Source organism: Rattus norvegicus, chromosome 5 (assembly GCF_021556685.1).
Source record: "Rattus norvegicus strain SHRSP/BbbUtx chromosome 5, alternate assembly SHRSP_T2T, whole genome shotgun sequence".
NCBI classification, from domain to species: Eukaryota; Metazoa; Chordata; class Mammalia; order Rodentia; family Muridae; genus Rattus; species Rattus norvegicus.
This window is the reverse complement of record NC_141538.1, coordinates 33307501-33321550: the sequence shown is the minus strand read 5'-3', so window position 1 is coordinate 33321550 and position 14050 is coordinate 33307501. Positions and strand designations below refer to the sequence as shown.

General features: G+C 38.2%; 1 protein-coding gene and 1 long non-coding RNA gene across 5 annotated transcripts in view; one reads left to right on the top strand and one right to left on the bottom strand.

The window, feature by feature from the left end:
- The window catches only part of Lrrc69 (leucine rich repeat containing 69), a 170902-nt gene that overhangs the window by 91190 nt on the left and 65662 nt on the right, over positions 1–14050 (top strand). For all 3 annotated transcript variants that reach the window (XR_015619967.1, NM_001438020.1, NM_001134624.1), the window contains 2 exon segments: positions 2827–2928; positions 7233–7412. Coding sequence is in view for 2 of the 3 variants with exons in the window: in NM_001438020.1 (NP_001424949.1) it covers positions 2827–2928; positions 7233–7412 (282 nt within the window). In the remaining variant the exon portion in view is untranslated.
- Positions 6931–14050, bottom strand: part of LOC148005688 (uncharacterized) — a 17516-nt gene continuing 10396 nt past the window's right edge. For both annotated transcript variants that reach the window (XR_015620155.1, XR_015620154.1), the window contains exons 4-5: positions 8422–8554; positions 6931–8327 (exon numbers count right to left, since the gene is read on the bottom strand). This is a non-coding gene — a long non-coding RNA (uncharacterized LOC148005688). The remainder of the gene's footprint in view (positions 8328–8421; positions 8555–14050) is intronic.

The following is a 14050-nucleotide window of genomic DNA, read 5'->3' as shown; positions in this document are numbered from 1 at the left end:
GTTTGAACGGGGACACACTGAGACGCTGAGAAGCTGTTCTAAATTTTGTTAATGCAACAAAAGGTAGTTGACTTTCCTAGTGGAGTAACAATGGCAGCCAAATAATTACTTCTCTGAAGAAGCTAGGCTGAGGACACCTCTTGAACTTATTTTGAAGAATACTTATTGTACATTGAGAGTGTGTGTGACTTTAGGTTAATAACATTTTCCTATTTGACATGTGCTATTCAATTTTCATTCCATTAAGGTAATTTCTTTCTATCCAAGCACGGTGGTACACACCTTTGATCCCAGCACTTGGTGGGCAGAGGCAGGGGGATCTCAGAGTGGTTGATCTATTATATATGTATGAGATAACGAATTGGAAAACCTGTTATCATTTGATGGAAGTAGAGTGACAAAATTGAAGTGAGCATATAGCCCCTGAACTGTTTTTTGTGGATGCATTTATTTATTTTTATTTTTCTTATTCACTTTACATTCTACTCACTGCCTTTCCTGGCCACCCCCTCCCACAGCCCTTCCCCAATACCTCTCCTCTTCTCCTCTGAGCAGGTGGGGATCCCCCCAGGTCCCTCCACTCTGGCACTTCAAGTCTCTGCAAGGCCAGGAGCATTCTTTTCCCCTGAGGCCAACCCAGGCAGCCCAGCTGGTAGAACATATCTCATTTATAGGCAACAACTTTTGGAATAGCCCCTGTTCCAGTTGTTCAGGGTCCACAGAAAGACCACGTTGAACATCTTCTATGTATGTGTGGGGAGGCCTATGTCCAGCCTGTGTATGTTCTTTGGTTGGTGGTTCAGACTCTGAGAATCCCAAGGGTGCAGGTTAGTTGATTCTGTTGGTCATCCTGTGGAGTTCCTGTCCCCAAATCCTTCCTCTAACTCTTCCATAAGAGTCCCCAAGCTCCATCCACTATTTGGCTGTGGGTGTGTGCGTCTGTCTGGGTCAGCTGGTGGGTGGATCTCTCAGAAGACAGCCATGTTAGACTCCTGTCATGCATGTCCTTTGGGACTGGGTTACCTCACTCAAGATCCATCTGTTTGCCTGCAAAATTCACAGTGTCTTTGTTTTTAATATCTGAATAGTATTCCATTGTGTAGCTGTACCACACTTTCTTTATCCATTCATTAGTTGAGGGACATCTAGGTTGTTTCCAGTTTCTGGCTATTACAAATAAAGCTGCTATGAACATAGTTGAACAAGTGTCTTTGTGGGATGGTTCTCCACCTTATCTTTTCAGAGAGGATATCTCACTGAACCTGGAGCTTGCAAACACAATCTAGACTGGCTTGTCCGGGAGCTCAAGAACATTTTCCATCTCTGTTTTTCCTGTTCTAAGATCAGATGTTTAATTTTGTGCTTGCTTTTTTTTTTCCTGAGACTCAAAACTCAGATACTTACTTGCTTGTGTGCAAGTACTTTGCCTACAAAGCCCTGTCTACAACTCCTCCTAAAAACATGACTATGAGTTTTGGTGCATGTATGGATTGCTATTTACTACGATAGAAAGAAATAAAAAAAAACCACCCAACGATTGTGTAGAAAATTAGGGAAAATACATTCTATTTTTTATTTTCTCCTGCCTGGCACCCACTTATTTCTGACCTTGGCTCCAACTCTTAGAGTAGCTCCTTTGCAATGGACAATGTTTGAAACTGAATAGAGAAGGTTGGAATGTCTTTGGTGTGGCCAGGTCTCATTGAGAGAGGCCTTGACTTCTTCTTCATCTAAAAATATTATATATATATGTATATATATATATATAAACTTTATTGTAACATTCAAAATTTAATGACATAATTCTCCAGAAAGATGAATTAAATCAATTATTTTTAATTTGACTAATCATTGCTATCTTTAAAATCCTTGGCTTGAAATGACATCAATCTCTCGTTCTCCCATAAATGTCATGGAATACTGTGGTGTGAGTGAGCCAGTTTCTTCTGGCTCATAAGAGTTGATTTTTCTTCTCACCTCTACAGCCAGTGAATTGAATCGGCCAAGACAGGGGTGTTTATGCTTTAAACTCAAGACACACTATGAACCCTGGCTCCCCCCACCTCCCTTCTCTCTTCCAGTCATTTTGCCTCAGCTCAGCACCCCTTCTCTCTGCTCCTCTCTTCTCCCATCCCTGCTTTTACTGGAGTACTTCTGAAGATCTGTTCTTTCCTGCCCTCTTTTCTACCTAAGTAGTAGTTCTAGTGAAGGCAATCTACACAGACTACGAATACAAAGATATTTCTTGTCTATTTCAGTGGTACATTCCAGTAGGATTTGGATTTTCTTTATAGATTAAGTGTCCCTGTAAACACCCCGCTTCCCCACGCTTTATGCGGTTTCATTTTGTACTGCCGAGGCTGTCACGAGGTCTTTCACGTTTGGCAGTCGCTGCACTACTGAGGCACTTCCTTCTGTCGTTGTTTTTCCTCATAAGAGTTTGTAATGAGCTTTTTAGAGTTCTCTTATCTTCATTAAACGAAAGTTGATTTTGAGGCATTTGTTAATATTTTTTACTATGTTTTAGAATTGTTTTTTTTTCATGCTTGGTTTTCTACCACATACTACAAATGTTTCCAGAATTTGATTTGGTAAACTTTATTTTGTTATTGACTCTGTGACTGTAAGCATGTTTCCTTGGCTATTCATGATAGGGGATCTAATCAGTGACTTTAAAAATCTTTATGCTAAGAAAGAAATCTTAATGCTTTTATCACATAGAATGTCTCCTATTCATAAAATACTCATGTAGCACGTACATCCTAAATTATAATGAACTTTAAAAAGTTTACTGTCATGTTTGCAAAAGATCTTTTCTTTTACCAGTTTCAGGATCTAAAGCTGAGGGAATTCTACTGTGAGGGAAACCCACTCTTCCTGAAGAATCCAATTTTTGCTCCACAACCTAAAGATCTCTGGACTCTACGGGTGAAAGTTTAGCTCATAAGCATCAATCTTCATACTAAACACTTGGCCGACGATGTAAAGCATTCTGCACAAGTCTGTAAATGTGTAACACTGGTTCGTCACGCATGCAGATCCTCCATGTAATTTGTTTGAGTTGCTCACAGAATTCAGACGTAACCGCTGAGATTTCCAAACTGACTCAACAGCACAGAGAAGTAGAAAGTTTTGTTGGATGAAAAGAAAAAGGGAATTTATTTTTACTTTAGCATTCTGAATATTTTTTTTCTGCTAGTGGGGTCTTTACTGCTTCGGCCTCATTTCACCTGGTGCCTTCTTGATGAGAGTATGGATATGATCTGGAATTCACCATGTCTGATCAGCAGAGCTAGTTATTGAAACCAAAGGGGGGACCAGGGAAGCAAATGATGGACTCCTCTGCTCTCAGACAAGATAAAGAGCACAGGTCCTCCCACAGTCGACCATGAGTCTCTAGCATGAATGTTGATCTACCAGTTTTGTTTGGATCTAAGGCTGAACATACAAGATTGCTTCAGATAGAAATTAGTTTTACTGCTTTTAAAATTGTTTTCTTACCATGAAAGTAATATAGATGCAATATAGGAATAGGTAAAAGCCAGACAATGTCACTGGGTAAAAGGACTGAGAAATCTAGTTAGCGAGGCATTACTACGCTATTCTGTGACTCTCTTGTGTATTTAGAATATATTTCAAGATGAATTTACACTTTATATGTTACTTAGAGACTTGGGCTTTTTAGTCCCTTTTTTGGGATTAAAAACATTAACACATCTTTTTAAGTGAATGTATGTTATTCTGTTACATCATAATATTTTAACTATTTTCTCATTGCTAGATGTTTAGATCATTAAAATGATCTAAATTTTTAACTCTATGAATTAGGCCTTTCTAGTAAGTAACACAATTTTGAGATTCACAGTGTGATCAAATATCCTGCAACAGAGGCTAAACTGAACATATTCATATGAAATTTCTCTCGTGTCCATATTATCTCCATGAATAAAATTGTAGGGGAAAAGAACTGATTTCATTGAAGATCAGCTCTTCTTCAAACTCCTTTCTGGATATTATTTTCTTGTATGCTATTATTTTCTGCTCTTGTATAGAAAAAATTGTACTTGAAATTTAAATCGATTAAAATTATTTAAAACTGATACATTACATTTAAGCCTCCTCAACTTGTTCTTTTTTTCCCCTCCTGCATCAAGCATATCAGATTAATGAATCTAGCTACTTATTGTAAGGTTTCTGTGGACAGGTACTGTGCTTATGAACAAGGTAGTTGTTTGATAACCATCAAGAGGTAGGTATCAAAAAAAAAAAAAGAGGTAGGTATCTTTATTGTACCCTTTTACAGGTAAGGAAACTGAGACCCAGAAAGTCTAACTAACTTTGTGAAGTCACCAAGACATTTTTCGGGATTAGGTGTTGATACTTAACTTCTACAGTCGACTTTGATGCCACACAGTGTAATGTTCCCAGGAGAGAAGATGTAGAGGGTGCTTGGGATAGAAGACATGAGGTTCTTGACTGAGGAGGAGGCAGACTGAATATTTAATTTGATATGGTATCTTTACTTCAAGAACTCTAAGACTAATAGAAGAGCATTTCTTTCTTTTAATTTTCAAAATAGTAAAGTGGAGCACAGACTTAATTTTATGCATATATTATCAATAAATGTATGCATGTATAGATATATAGTATAAATGACTAGTTTTACTTATATAAGTGATTTACGTGGTTTTGAAAGTACTTCTATGAATTTTTCCTCGAATGGTGACTCAAACTGACTATATATTTCTAGGTCATTTCTAGTAAACATGTGGTTAACATTGTTGGTTAGCGGTTAAACTACTTTGGGTTTCAATGAGCCAAACTGTCTTTGCCTTAGTAAAGAATTTCTAAAGGATATACTTAGTTGTTTAGATCTGTAATCCTAGCTACATTGGTCCAAGGTCTGTCTGAGTTATGGAATGACTTCTAAGTGGGCTTGAATGACTCAGTGAGACTGTCAAAAATTAAAAAGTAAAGCAAGGGTTGGGGATATAGCTCAGTGATAGTGTGCTGGCAGTACTAACAAAGGGTTTTAAGAACCTTCCTCACCTCAGAAATTTATTCACTAGAATTTGATGCTGGTAATTCAGTACATCGACAGATGCAGGCCAAATGCCTTGCCAGTATTATCTCAGCTCTATAAACTCTGTCATAGTAAAACTCTCCTTTTACACATGAGATACTTGGGACCAGATGACTTAAAAGCTTGTCCAAACAAAGCCATATAGTCAATACCTTATTGAACCAGTATGTGAAACCCTGCACATGATGGACTGAGAGTCTTTCCTATGGACTCTGCCTCATGTTCAATCAGTAGCAGCTCATTATACAGTCATTTCTAAGTTCTTTTTATAATTTTAAACTTATAGAGATATAGTTTGTTGACATTTAATTTCAAATGATCATATGTAAGAAAACTTAAGAATGGACGTGAGTTTACTTTCAATTTATAATGGATCAGAAATTAGAATACCATATGACCTACATAAAATATTATAACAAAATAGCATATAAGTGATTCAAGATAAACAACTCATTTATTTGTAAAAGATTTCTTAGATTTAAAATACCACTGCAATGATGTCATAATTACATGCTATATTTTCAGAATAATTTATAAAATGTAAACTCTAAAAGATACTATTGTGTTCTAAAAGATACTATTGGTTATATCAATTGTATCTTTCTTTTTGCTTACCCATATTTCTAAGTAAAAACTTTAATTTTCAATCACATCCATTATTCTTCCAAAGTAATATGTTGGCTTCAAGAAGAATATAAATAATTAGCTGTCAATCAATGATTGAAATCAACAAACATGCTTGAGTTCAGAAGTCATAAATGGTAAAAACAATTTTATGGCTTAATATATGGGTCTGTGAATTCCATAAAATGCTTTTGTTTCTGTTCAGACAGTGTATCCTTGTCTATGAGTTTCCTGCATACTAGAGCTAGCCACCCAAATTTGTCTACTTAGGTAATAACATACTTCTAAAGCAAGCATTTTGAACTTGAATTACAAACTTCTCCTTGGAAACAGAGAGAAGGTGACTGTAAGTATGTGATGGTGGAATTCCTGACAGTATTAGTGCTTTCACATTTGTTCTCTCTGTTTACTTTGCCATTTTCCCACTCAGAAGGTTTTGCATGTCCCAGGATGCTTTGCTCTGTGATAGTAGTCTTCCAAGACACTTGTTGTCTGGGTAGCATGGGCATAGAAAGGAGCAGGTCTACAGAAATATGTAGGAATGATATGTTCTTGAGATTTTTAAAGACTTCAATTAGCATGAATTAGAGGGAGAGTTTTATATATATTGATATGTATAGATTTTCAATAATGATGTACAGAGCCGATATGAACTATTAGAAAACCCCTTATTCTGGGCAGGAAAATATGTCCTAAATACATTATCCTCAATACTGTTTAAATTTCAAGCAGAAATATTTATACAGGACTGCCATGCAATATAAACACACATTGCTTCATAAACACAAGGATTGTTTTTGCCATGTTGACTTTCTGGATTGGGGCACTTTTAAGGAGTGAGGCAAATGCCTGTTTCCTTTGCTAGGTCAGTGGAGACTAAAGTTTATATATCATGTGCTGTGTTTTACTTGAGTTGATGATGTTGATGGTACTGACAGAAGGCAACTTCTTTTTCTTCATTACCTTTTGATCATTTAGTGTTATCATCAGAATTAGTCCAATTTTCTCTAGATCAACATGGTGAAGATTAACAAAGATTTACAGTAGAAATTAGCTTACAGACTCTAGTACCCCTTAAGTGACACAGATTTGACTGGTTTATGAGCTATGGTTAGGATAGGAAGAATTTACAGCCTAGTAAATACGACTGAATATTTTTTAATGTCTGGGTAGCCCCTGCTTATTGTACTAATATTTTAAAAAATGAAGTAAAAAACTTCTAATTTTATTAAACAAATAATGTTTATTTCATTAAACAGATAATGTAAATTTATTATGACTTTATATTATTTTTTATATTTAAGAGATAAAAATATGGTAGAAGATATCCATTTTTCTTCTGTGAAAGACATTTTTTTTGCAATGAGCCATATGCAAGTCATATATATGTCCTTATATAGTGCTGTAGAATCTTAGATTAATAAACAAAGAATTAAGCATGATTTTGAACTAATAAAATAGAAATTAATGTAATGTATAGAATTTGAATTAATTTGAAGAACTATGGTTTTTCTTTTTAATTTAGGAAATAGCAGCAAGATTTGTCCTCTCTCAATTAGAAGAAAACAACCCTTTGATTATGGATGCCATAGAGTGTTACCCAGAGGTCAAGGACAAACTCTCCAAAGCAAAAAAATGTGCAATATGCAGAAAACCTTTTTTATCTGAGTGGCTGGAATGCGTTTACTTTGTTCCTCCATCGAAGGTAAACTGTGCTTTTATTGTGGGAAAATGAGCATAAGGACTCCCATGTTTGTCCTTACTAATGATATTTGTACCCATCGTTGGTAGGATTTATGATAAACACATTCAGAAAACTGTGTTATAATCATTATTCCTTCTTCCATTTGAATTCAAAGTCTTTATCACAATACATACACTCCACCAAAATTCCATGAACACAGGGAACGGCAGCACTGACCTTTTGCTGTTCAGCACGTGAGATGCATGGGTTAAAAATTCACTAGTTCAGTTTGAGTTTCAATGGAAATTTAAAACACCTTACCATGCTTAACTCTCACTGCTCTAGAGGCAGTGGGGACCTGGGAGAATGGAGCTGATAAATGAGGCAGACTTGTGTAGTCTCGTGTCATAAAGTCTCGTGTAACAGCCAACATTATTCAGAGCATCGGACCATATAGAGTGTTAGGGAAGGTCACATGAGTAAAGTTCTCATGAGTCCAAGTTGTGTACAATCACAAGGACAATCTGTGTGTGGCAAAACATCTTTTTCCGTAGAGGCAGGTCAAGGAGAGTTTACCTGAATAACAACAAACAATAAGGAGTAATCTGAAGTAAACTCGATCCTGTCTGGTATCCCCTGGAGGAATATGAAGATACATTCCAAGAATAATTCTGTGTTTTGAAGAAGCTGAGGTCACACAACCCTATTGTTTTTTGGGAGTGTTAAAAGAAACCACTCTGAATTTTCATAGGACTCCATTCCTGGACCACGTCACCTGGAGCAGTTCTCAATAGGCAGCTGACATAGCTTGTGATGTACATTTTACCCAAGTGTTTAGAAGACTTCTTTTCACTTCAGATGACCAATTAGCATTTTACTTAGGCAGTACAGTCTTTATCACAACAGTGTTATAACTGTTCTGTAGCAGGAAGGCATCTGTAAGCAATATATAAAGGAATGTGAACCTTACCTTTAAATTTTGTATAATGTGAAATGTATTATTTTTCAACACTTAAAAATATTAAAGCACCTGTCGGTCACATGTCCTGAGAACAGTGTGGACCAGGCAGTGTCTGGAGAACCTCAGCTTGCTGACCCCTGTTCTAATGGACCCAGCATTTGTTCTTGACGCTATAACTTCTCGTCTGGCATTGGTGAGAAGTCTGGAGAAGGGAGCAAAACACAAAAGCAAATGAGCACATGCAAATATAAACCATGCATATGATAATAGGAAAGAGTGATGTATGTTTTTAGTTTGTTGGGACTTACGTGACATTACTGCTAATTGGATATTTTATGTATTTACATTTCAATGGTATCCCTTTTGCCCCCTCTCCCATATCTCCTCCCCCTCCCCCTGCTTCTGTGAAGGTGCTCCCACTCCCACCTGCCCACTCCCACCTCAACACCCTGGCATTCCCCTCCACCAAGGGCTTCTTCTCCTATTGATGCCAGATAATGCAGAGGTGCTACATATGTGGCTGTAGCTATGGGTCCCTCTATGTGTACTCTTTGGTTGACCACTGAGTTACAACACAGAATCTCACTGTCTTGTAACTCTGGAGGCTAGGGGCTTCAATGTCAAGTTCCTTGGCACGACCAGTGCTTTTTGTTTGTTTTGTTTTGTTTTTTGGATTGTGGAGTAGTCTGTTTTACTCTACTCCTATTGCCCTTTTAATGTTAGTAGTCAATTTGGACCTGGAATTTCCCAGAAGACAAGCTTCCAGACACACCAGTAAGGAATTGTCTAGCCTCTGGCCATGCCTGTAGGGGTTATGTTGACTGTATTAATTGGGATTGGAAGATACAGACTAAAAGTGTAATCGCCATTTCCTGGGCCTGTGCATACAGACATATAATGCAGCAAGATCTCCTTCCTTACACACATTGTTTCAAGATATCCTTACTGTGGCCAACAGGAAATTTTCTACAAGGTTCAAAAGACCTTTTGGGGAGTAATTTGGAGAAAATGGGATAATATTTTCCCTTTTGGTCCATCTGTGAACGAATTCCACTGATAGTAGGCATATCCACTTGTGATTAGGAGAAACAAAGGAAATAGTTAATCGGAGACAGTACCCTCAAATCATGTACATTTTTTATTGTGCTCTAATGCCTGTAAATGCCTCCAAAAATCTATGAATTGGTAACATCCATTGCAGTTTGTCTGGCTAAGTCAGTGTTTGTATTAGAAAGTTTTAGTCTTCGGTGCATCTAGCAAATTTTGAAATTATTTACCTACTCGATGTTCACTGTCTTTCTCCCACCAAACCTAAGTGCAACAGATTTCAGTTGTTTTCTAGGGAAAAAAAAGGCCCAAAGCACCTGATGCTAAGTATCAAGAGGAAAAAGAGATCATCTCTAGGAAAATGAGGAGAGAGATGTACCCTGCTGCTTGGGATGGGAGTGGCATCTGCTTGTGTGTGTAACCTGTTTGGAAGAGCTCACAGTCTCGTCTGGAATGGATCACCGCAGTCTCGAGAACTCTAAAGAGTAAAACTTGCCAAATTACTTAGCAAAAGTTGCCCAAGCAGCCTGCTTCTCCCTGGCCACGTTTGCTGCACCTGGGACAGCTTGCCCTGTTCATTTTTCCCTTGGACAGATTTCTTTGCAAAACCATCCGATGAACTGTTAGCTTCATTTCGAAACTTTTTTTGGGGAGAAATTGCCAGCTAATAAAAATAACCGTAGCCAACTCTGTGCTGTCTGTCACCTGGAATACCATAGTTAGGTAATATCTAAAACACCCCAGGACACTGATGAGAAATCCTAAGTTTAAACAAGCTAGGTAACTTTGCCAAACTCTCAAAGTTTCCAACTGGAGACCAGGGGCAGAAACTCATGTGTGCTACTCCTTGTATTCAACCTCGAATGAAGAAAATAGCCAGTCCAACTTAGCCAGTCTTCATCTATTTAATTGGCTTTTAATAGAATCAAGTTGAAGAGCCATTTATTTACTTCCTCCATAGTATTCCCTCATGGTATTCCATATATTCTCTCTCTATAAAACTTCATCAGCTGTTGGCAATGTAGACTCCTGGTCTGGAAAGAAATCACATATTCCCAGGAACATCAGAAATTCACAATATAGATATGATGATGAGTCTCAGAACTTACTGTCTATGTCACCTTAATTTCCTCTTTAAGGATATGCTTCCTTAAAGGCAACAATAATAGCTCCCATCTTACTGGGCTGTGGCCAAGGGTTCAACAGACTCTCACGTATTACTTAGCATAGTAGGTGCTTAATAATGGAATGACGTTATTAGGCACAACAGGATGGTTACATTCTTGTAATAAGTAGAGTGATCGTGTGTGGGTTCTGTGAGGAAATGGCGCTGCAATTTTGGAGCCCTAGTATGGTGTTTGTTTTCGGGGCATGGAGAATTAATACAATAATAAAGATTATTATCCGCTTAAGATGTATAAGACAATTAAGGGGGCATTAGACATGAACCAGTGTGCAACAATACAGGCGAAACCGTACAAATAATTAGCTCACTCAGAACTGTGAACACACAAGCTAAGCTAAGGGAGACAAAGTGAGAGGTAGTGTGAGATATGCAAGCCATTCAGTATGAAGTTTGAACTTAGTTTTGTAAGCTGTTGTACTAGTTCAGCATGGCTACTGAAAAAACAAACAAGCAAACAAACAACACAAAGGAAAACAAAGCTACTCTATAGGCCTGGGCTTGGAGAACAGCAGTTTATTTTCTAAGACTGCTGAGTGCTAGAAATCGGAGAGTGTATCCAAGGCTTGGCTTGGCGGCCATACTTCCTATCCTGTAATGGGATGGGCAAAGGCAGGGCTCAGTAAAAAATGAATGGGAGAAAAAATATCTGAGACAGAACCAGATAATGGAATCACATTTTTTTCTTTTTTTCTTTATTAACGTGAGTATTTCTTTTTACATTTCGATCGTTATTCCCTTTCCCAGTTTCCGGGCCAACATCCCCCTAACCCCTACCCCTCCTCTTCTATATGGGTGTTCCCCTCCCCATCCTCCCCCCATTACCGCCCTCCCCCCAACAATCACATTCACTGGGGGTTCAGTCTTAGCAGGACCAAGGGCTTCCCCTTCCACTGGTGCCCTCACTAGGCTATTCATTGCTACCTATGCAGTTGGAGCCCAGGGTCAGTCCATGTATAGTCTTTAGGTAGTGGCTTAGTCCCTGGAAGCTCTGGTTGCTTGGCATTGTTGTTCATATGGGGTCTCACGCCCCTTCAAGCTCTTCCAGTCCTTTCTAAGATTCCTTCAACGGGGGTCCCGTTCTCAGTTCAGTGGTTTGCTGCTGGCATTCACCTATGTATTTGTTGTATTCTGGCTGTGTCTCTCAGGAGCGATCTACATCCGGCTCCTGTCGGTCTGCACTTCTTTGCTTCATCCATCTTGTCTAATTGGGTGGCTGTGTATGCATGGGCCACATGTGGGGCAGGCTCTGAATGGGTGTTCCTTCTGTGTCTGTTTTAATCTTTGCCTCCCTATTCCCTGCCAAGGGTATTCTTGTTCCCCTTTTAAAGAAGGAGTGAAGCATTCACATTTTGATCAATGGAAGCACATTTTGCAACTTAAGAGCATAGCTGTGCACTATGCAGGTTTCACGTTGCTATTCTTTGACCACATTGTTGTATTTTCATTTATTTTGCTCAAATGTTCTGAAAAAAATTAGCGAAGGAAGTATGGGGCTCATTAATCTGATTCTTCCAGTCGCAGTCCATCACTGAGGGGGATATCAAAGCAGGAACTTCAGTAGCTTTGCACACCATATTTGCAGTGAAGAGCAGAGAAACAAACACACACATCTTTGGTCACTTGCTGGATGACAGCTCGGCTAGATTGTGCTTTGTAAACGTGCCCTGAGGATGATGTCACACAGAGTGGACTGGGCATTCTTATATCAACCCATATCCTGAACGGTCATTCTGTTACAAAGGAACGGCCCTAGCTCTTGAAAGAAGGATTTTCCTCTGTGGACATAAAGCCATGGGGTATTTATGACAGATAAATCAGATAACTTTATAGGATCCTAACACACATTAGGCTAATGTTGGAGATCACAAAAAATTAAAAGGAAAGAATGAGTGGAAGAAAAAAATTGACACATAAAATTTCCATGAAAATGTTCGAAGGTCTGTGAGAATTCATTTTCCCCAGTGTATATATATATGCCTAAGGGTACTGTAAACTCCTATAGAAACAACAACGGGGGGTATAAGAATACAGTATGGGTTAAAAATATAATGACTGAAATGTAAACTGGAGGCTTTGATTCCGGCTGATGGCAGAAAATATTCAAATAGCTAAAGGCATCGTGTACTTACTGAGTGACTGACTAGTCAAATTAAAAAAGTACAAATCCACATACAATCATATTTTGGTAAAATTATACATAATCACAGTAGATGAGGAGAGCTAATTATGAATGAGAAAAAAATCACAAAGAAATGGCAAGGGACTAAAACAGATTTCTTATGAACCAAGGCAAATATGGAATGATGTTTTCAGAGCAAAATGGGGAAATAGGTCAAAATCTAGAATTACTGGAGTTGTTGCTGTTGGCATTTGTTTGTTTGAGGCAAGATCTTAGTGTTTAGCTCTAGCTCGCTTTGTACTTGCCGTATAGTCCAGGCTGATCTCGAAGTTCCTGCCGTCATCCTGCTTCAGCCTGCTGGGCACATCACCATGCCAAGCTAAAATCTGGTATTACATAGCTAGATATCCAGATATGTGAATAGATAAAAGGCATGGGGACGTCAGAAGCTTTGAGAAAAGTGGAAAAGAAAATAATTCGTTTTGTTATGAAACAACCATTGATTTTAATGCTATTAAAAGTTAGGAAGTGGTTGGGTGACATGGCTCATTAAAGAGCTCTTGCCTAGTGTGTGGTCTTAACAACTGTCATACATATATATATATATATATATATAATAAAACTCATGCTCTTAAGTATTCTATAGTGAAAAAGTATATGTTTATTGTTTTTATTATGAATTAAATAATCATTATACACAAAATTTTAGGGTATTTAAGGTTAAATTTGAAAAATCAACTTGACATTTGAGTGCACCTGGCCAGTTGGACAATCGGAACCTGTATTATTAGTGTCTCACTGTTTGTTTACAGTGTAGAGTGTGTGCAGAATACCTGGGGGATGATAATGAAGTTGCCACCACAGTGTTGGTGACTGTGGCGGTTTGAGTAGGACTGGCTCACATAGGTTCATATATTTGACTATTTGCTCATTATGCTACGAGGTGACAGGAAGTAGGAAGTATAGCCTTGTGGGATTAGGTATGGCCTTGTTGGAGGAAGTACGTCACTTGTTTGGCCTTTGGAGTTACAAATGCTCAAGCCAGGTCCAGTGTCTCTCTCTCCCTGCTGCCTGCCAGCCCAAATGTAGAACTCTTAGCTGCTTCTCAGCACCATGTCTGCCTGCATTGCTATCATGCTCCTTGCCAAGATGACAATGGACTAAACCTATGAAAAGTAAGCCATTCCCAATTAAATGTTTTTCTCCGTAAGAGTTGCTGAGGTCATGGTGTCTCTTCATAGCAATAACACATGGATTAAGATAGTAGACAATTGCTCTTAGTCAGCCTCCAAGTTTATGCTGCTTTTCCGTGTAAGTGGGCTAATATTCTACATAAACTTGATCAC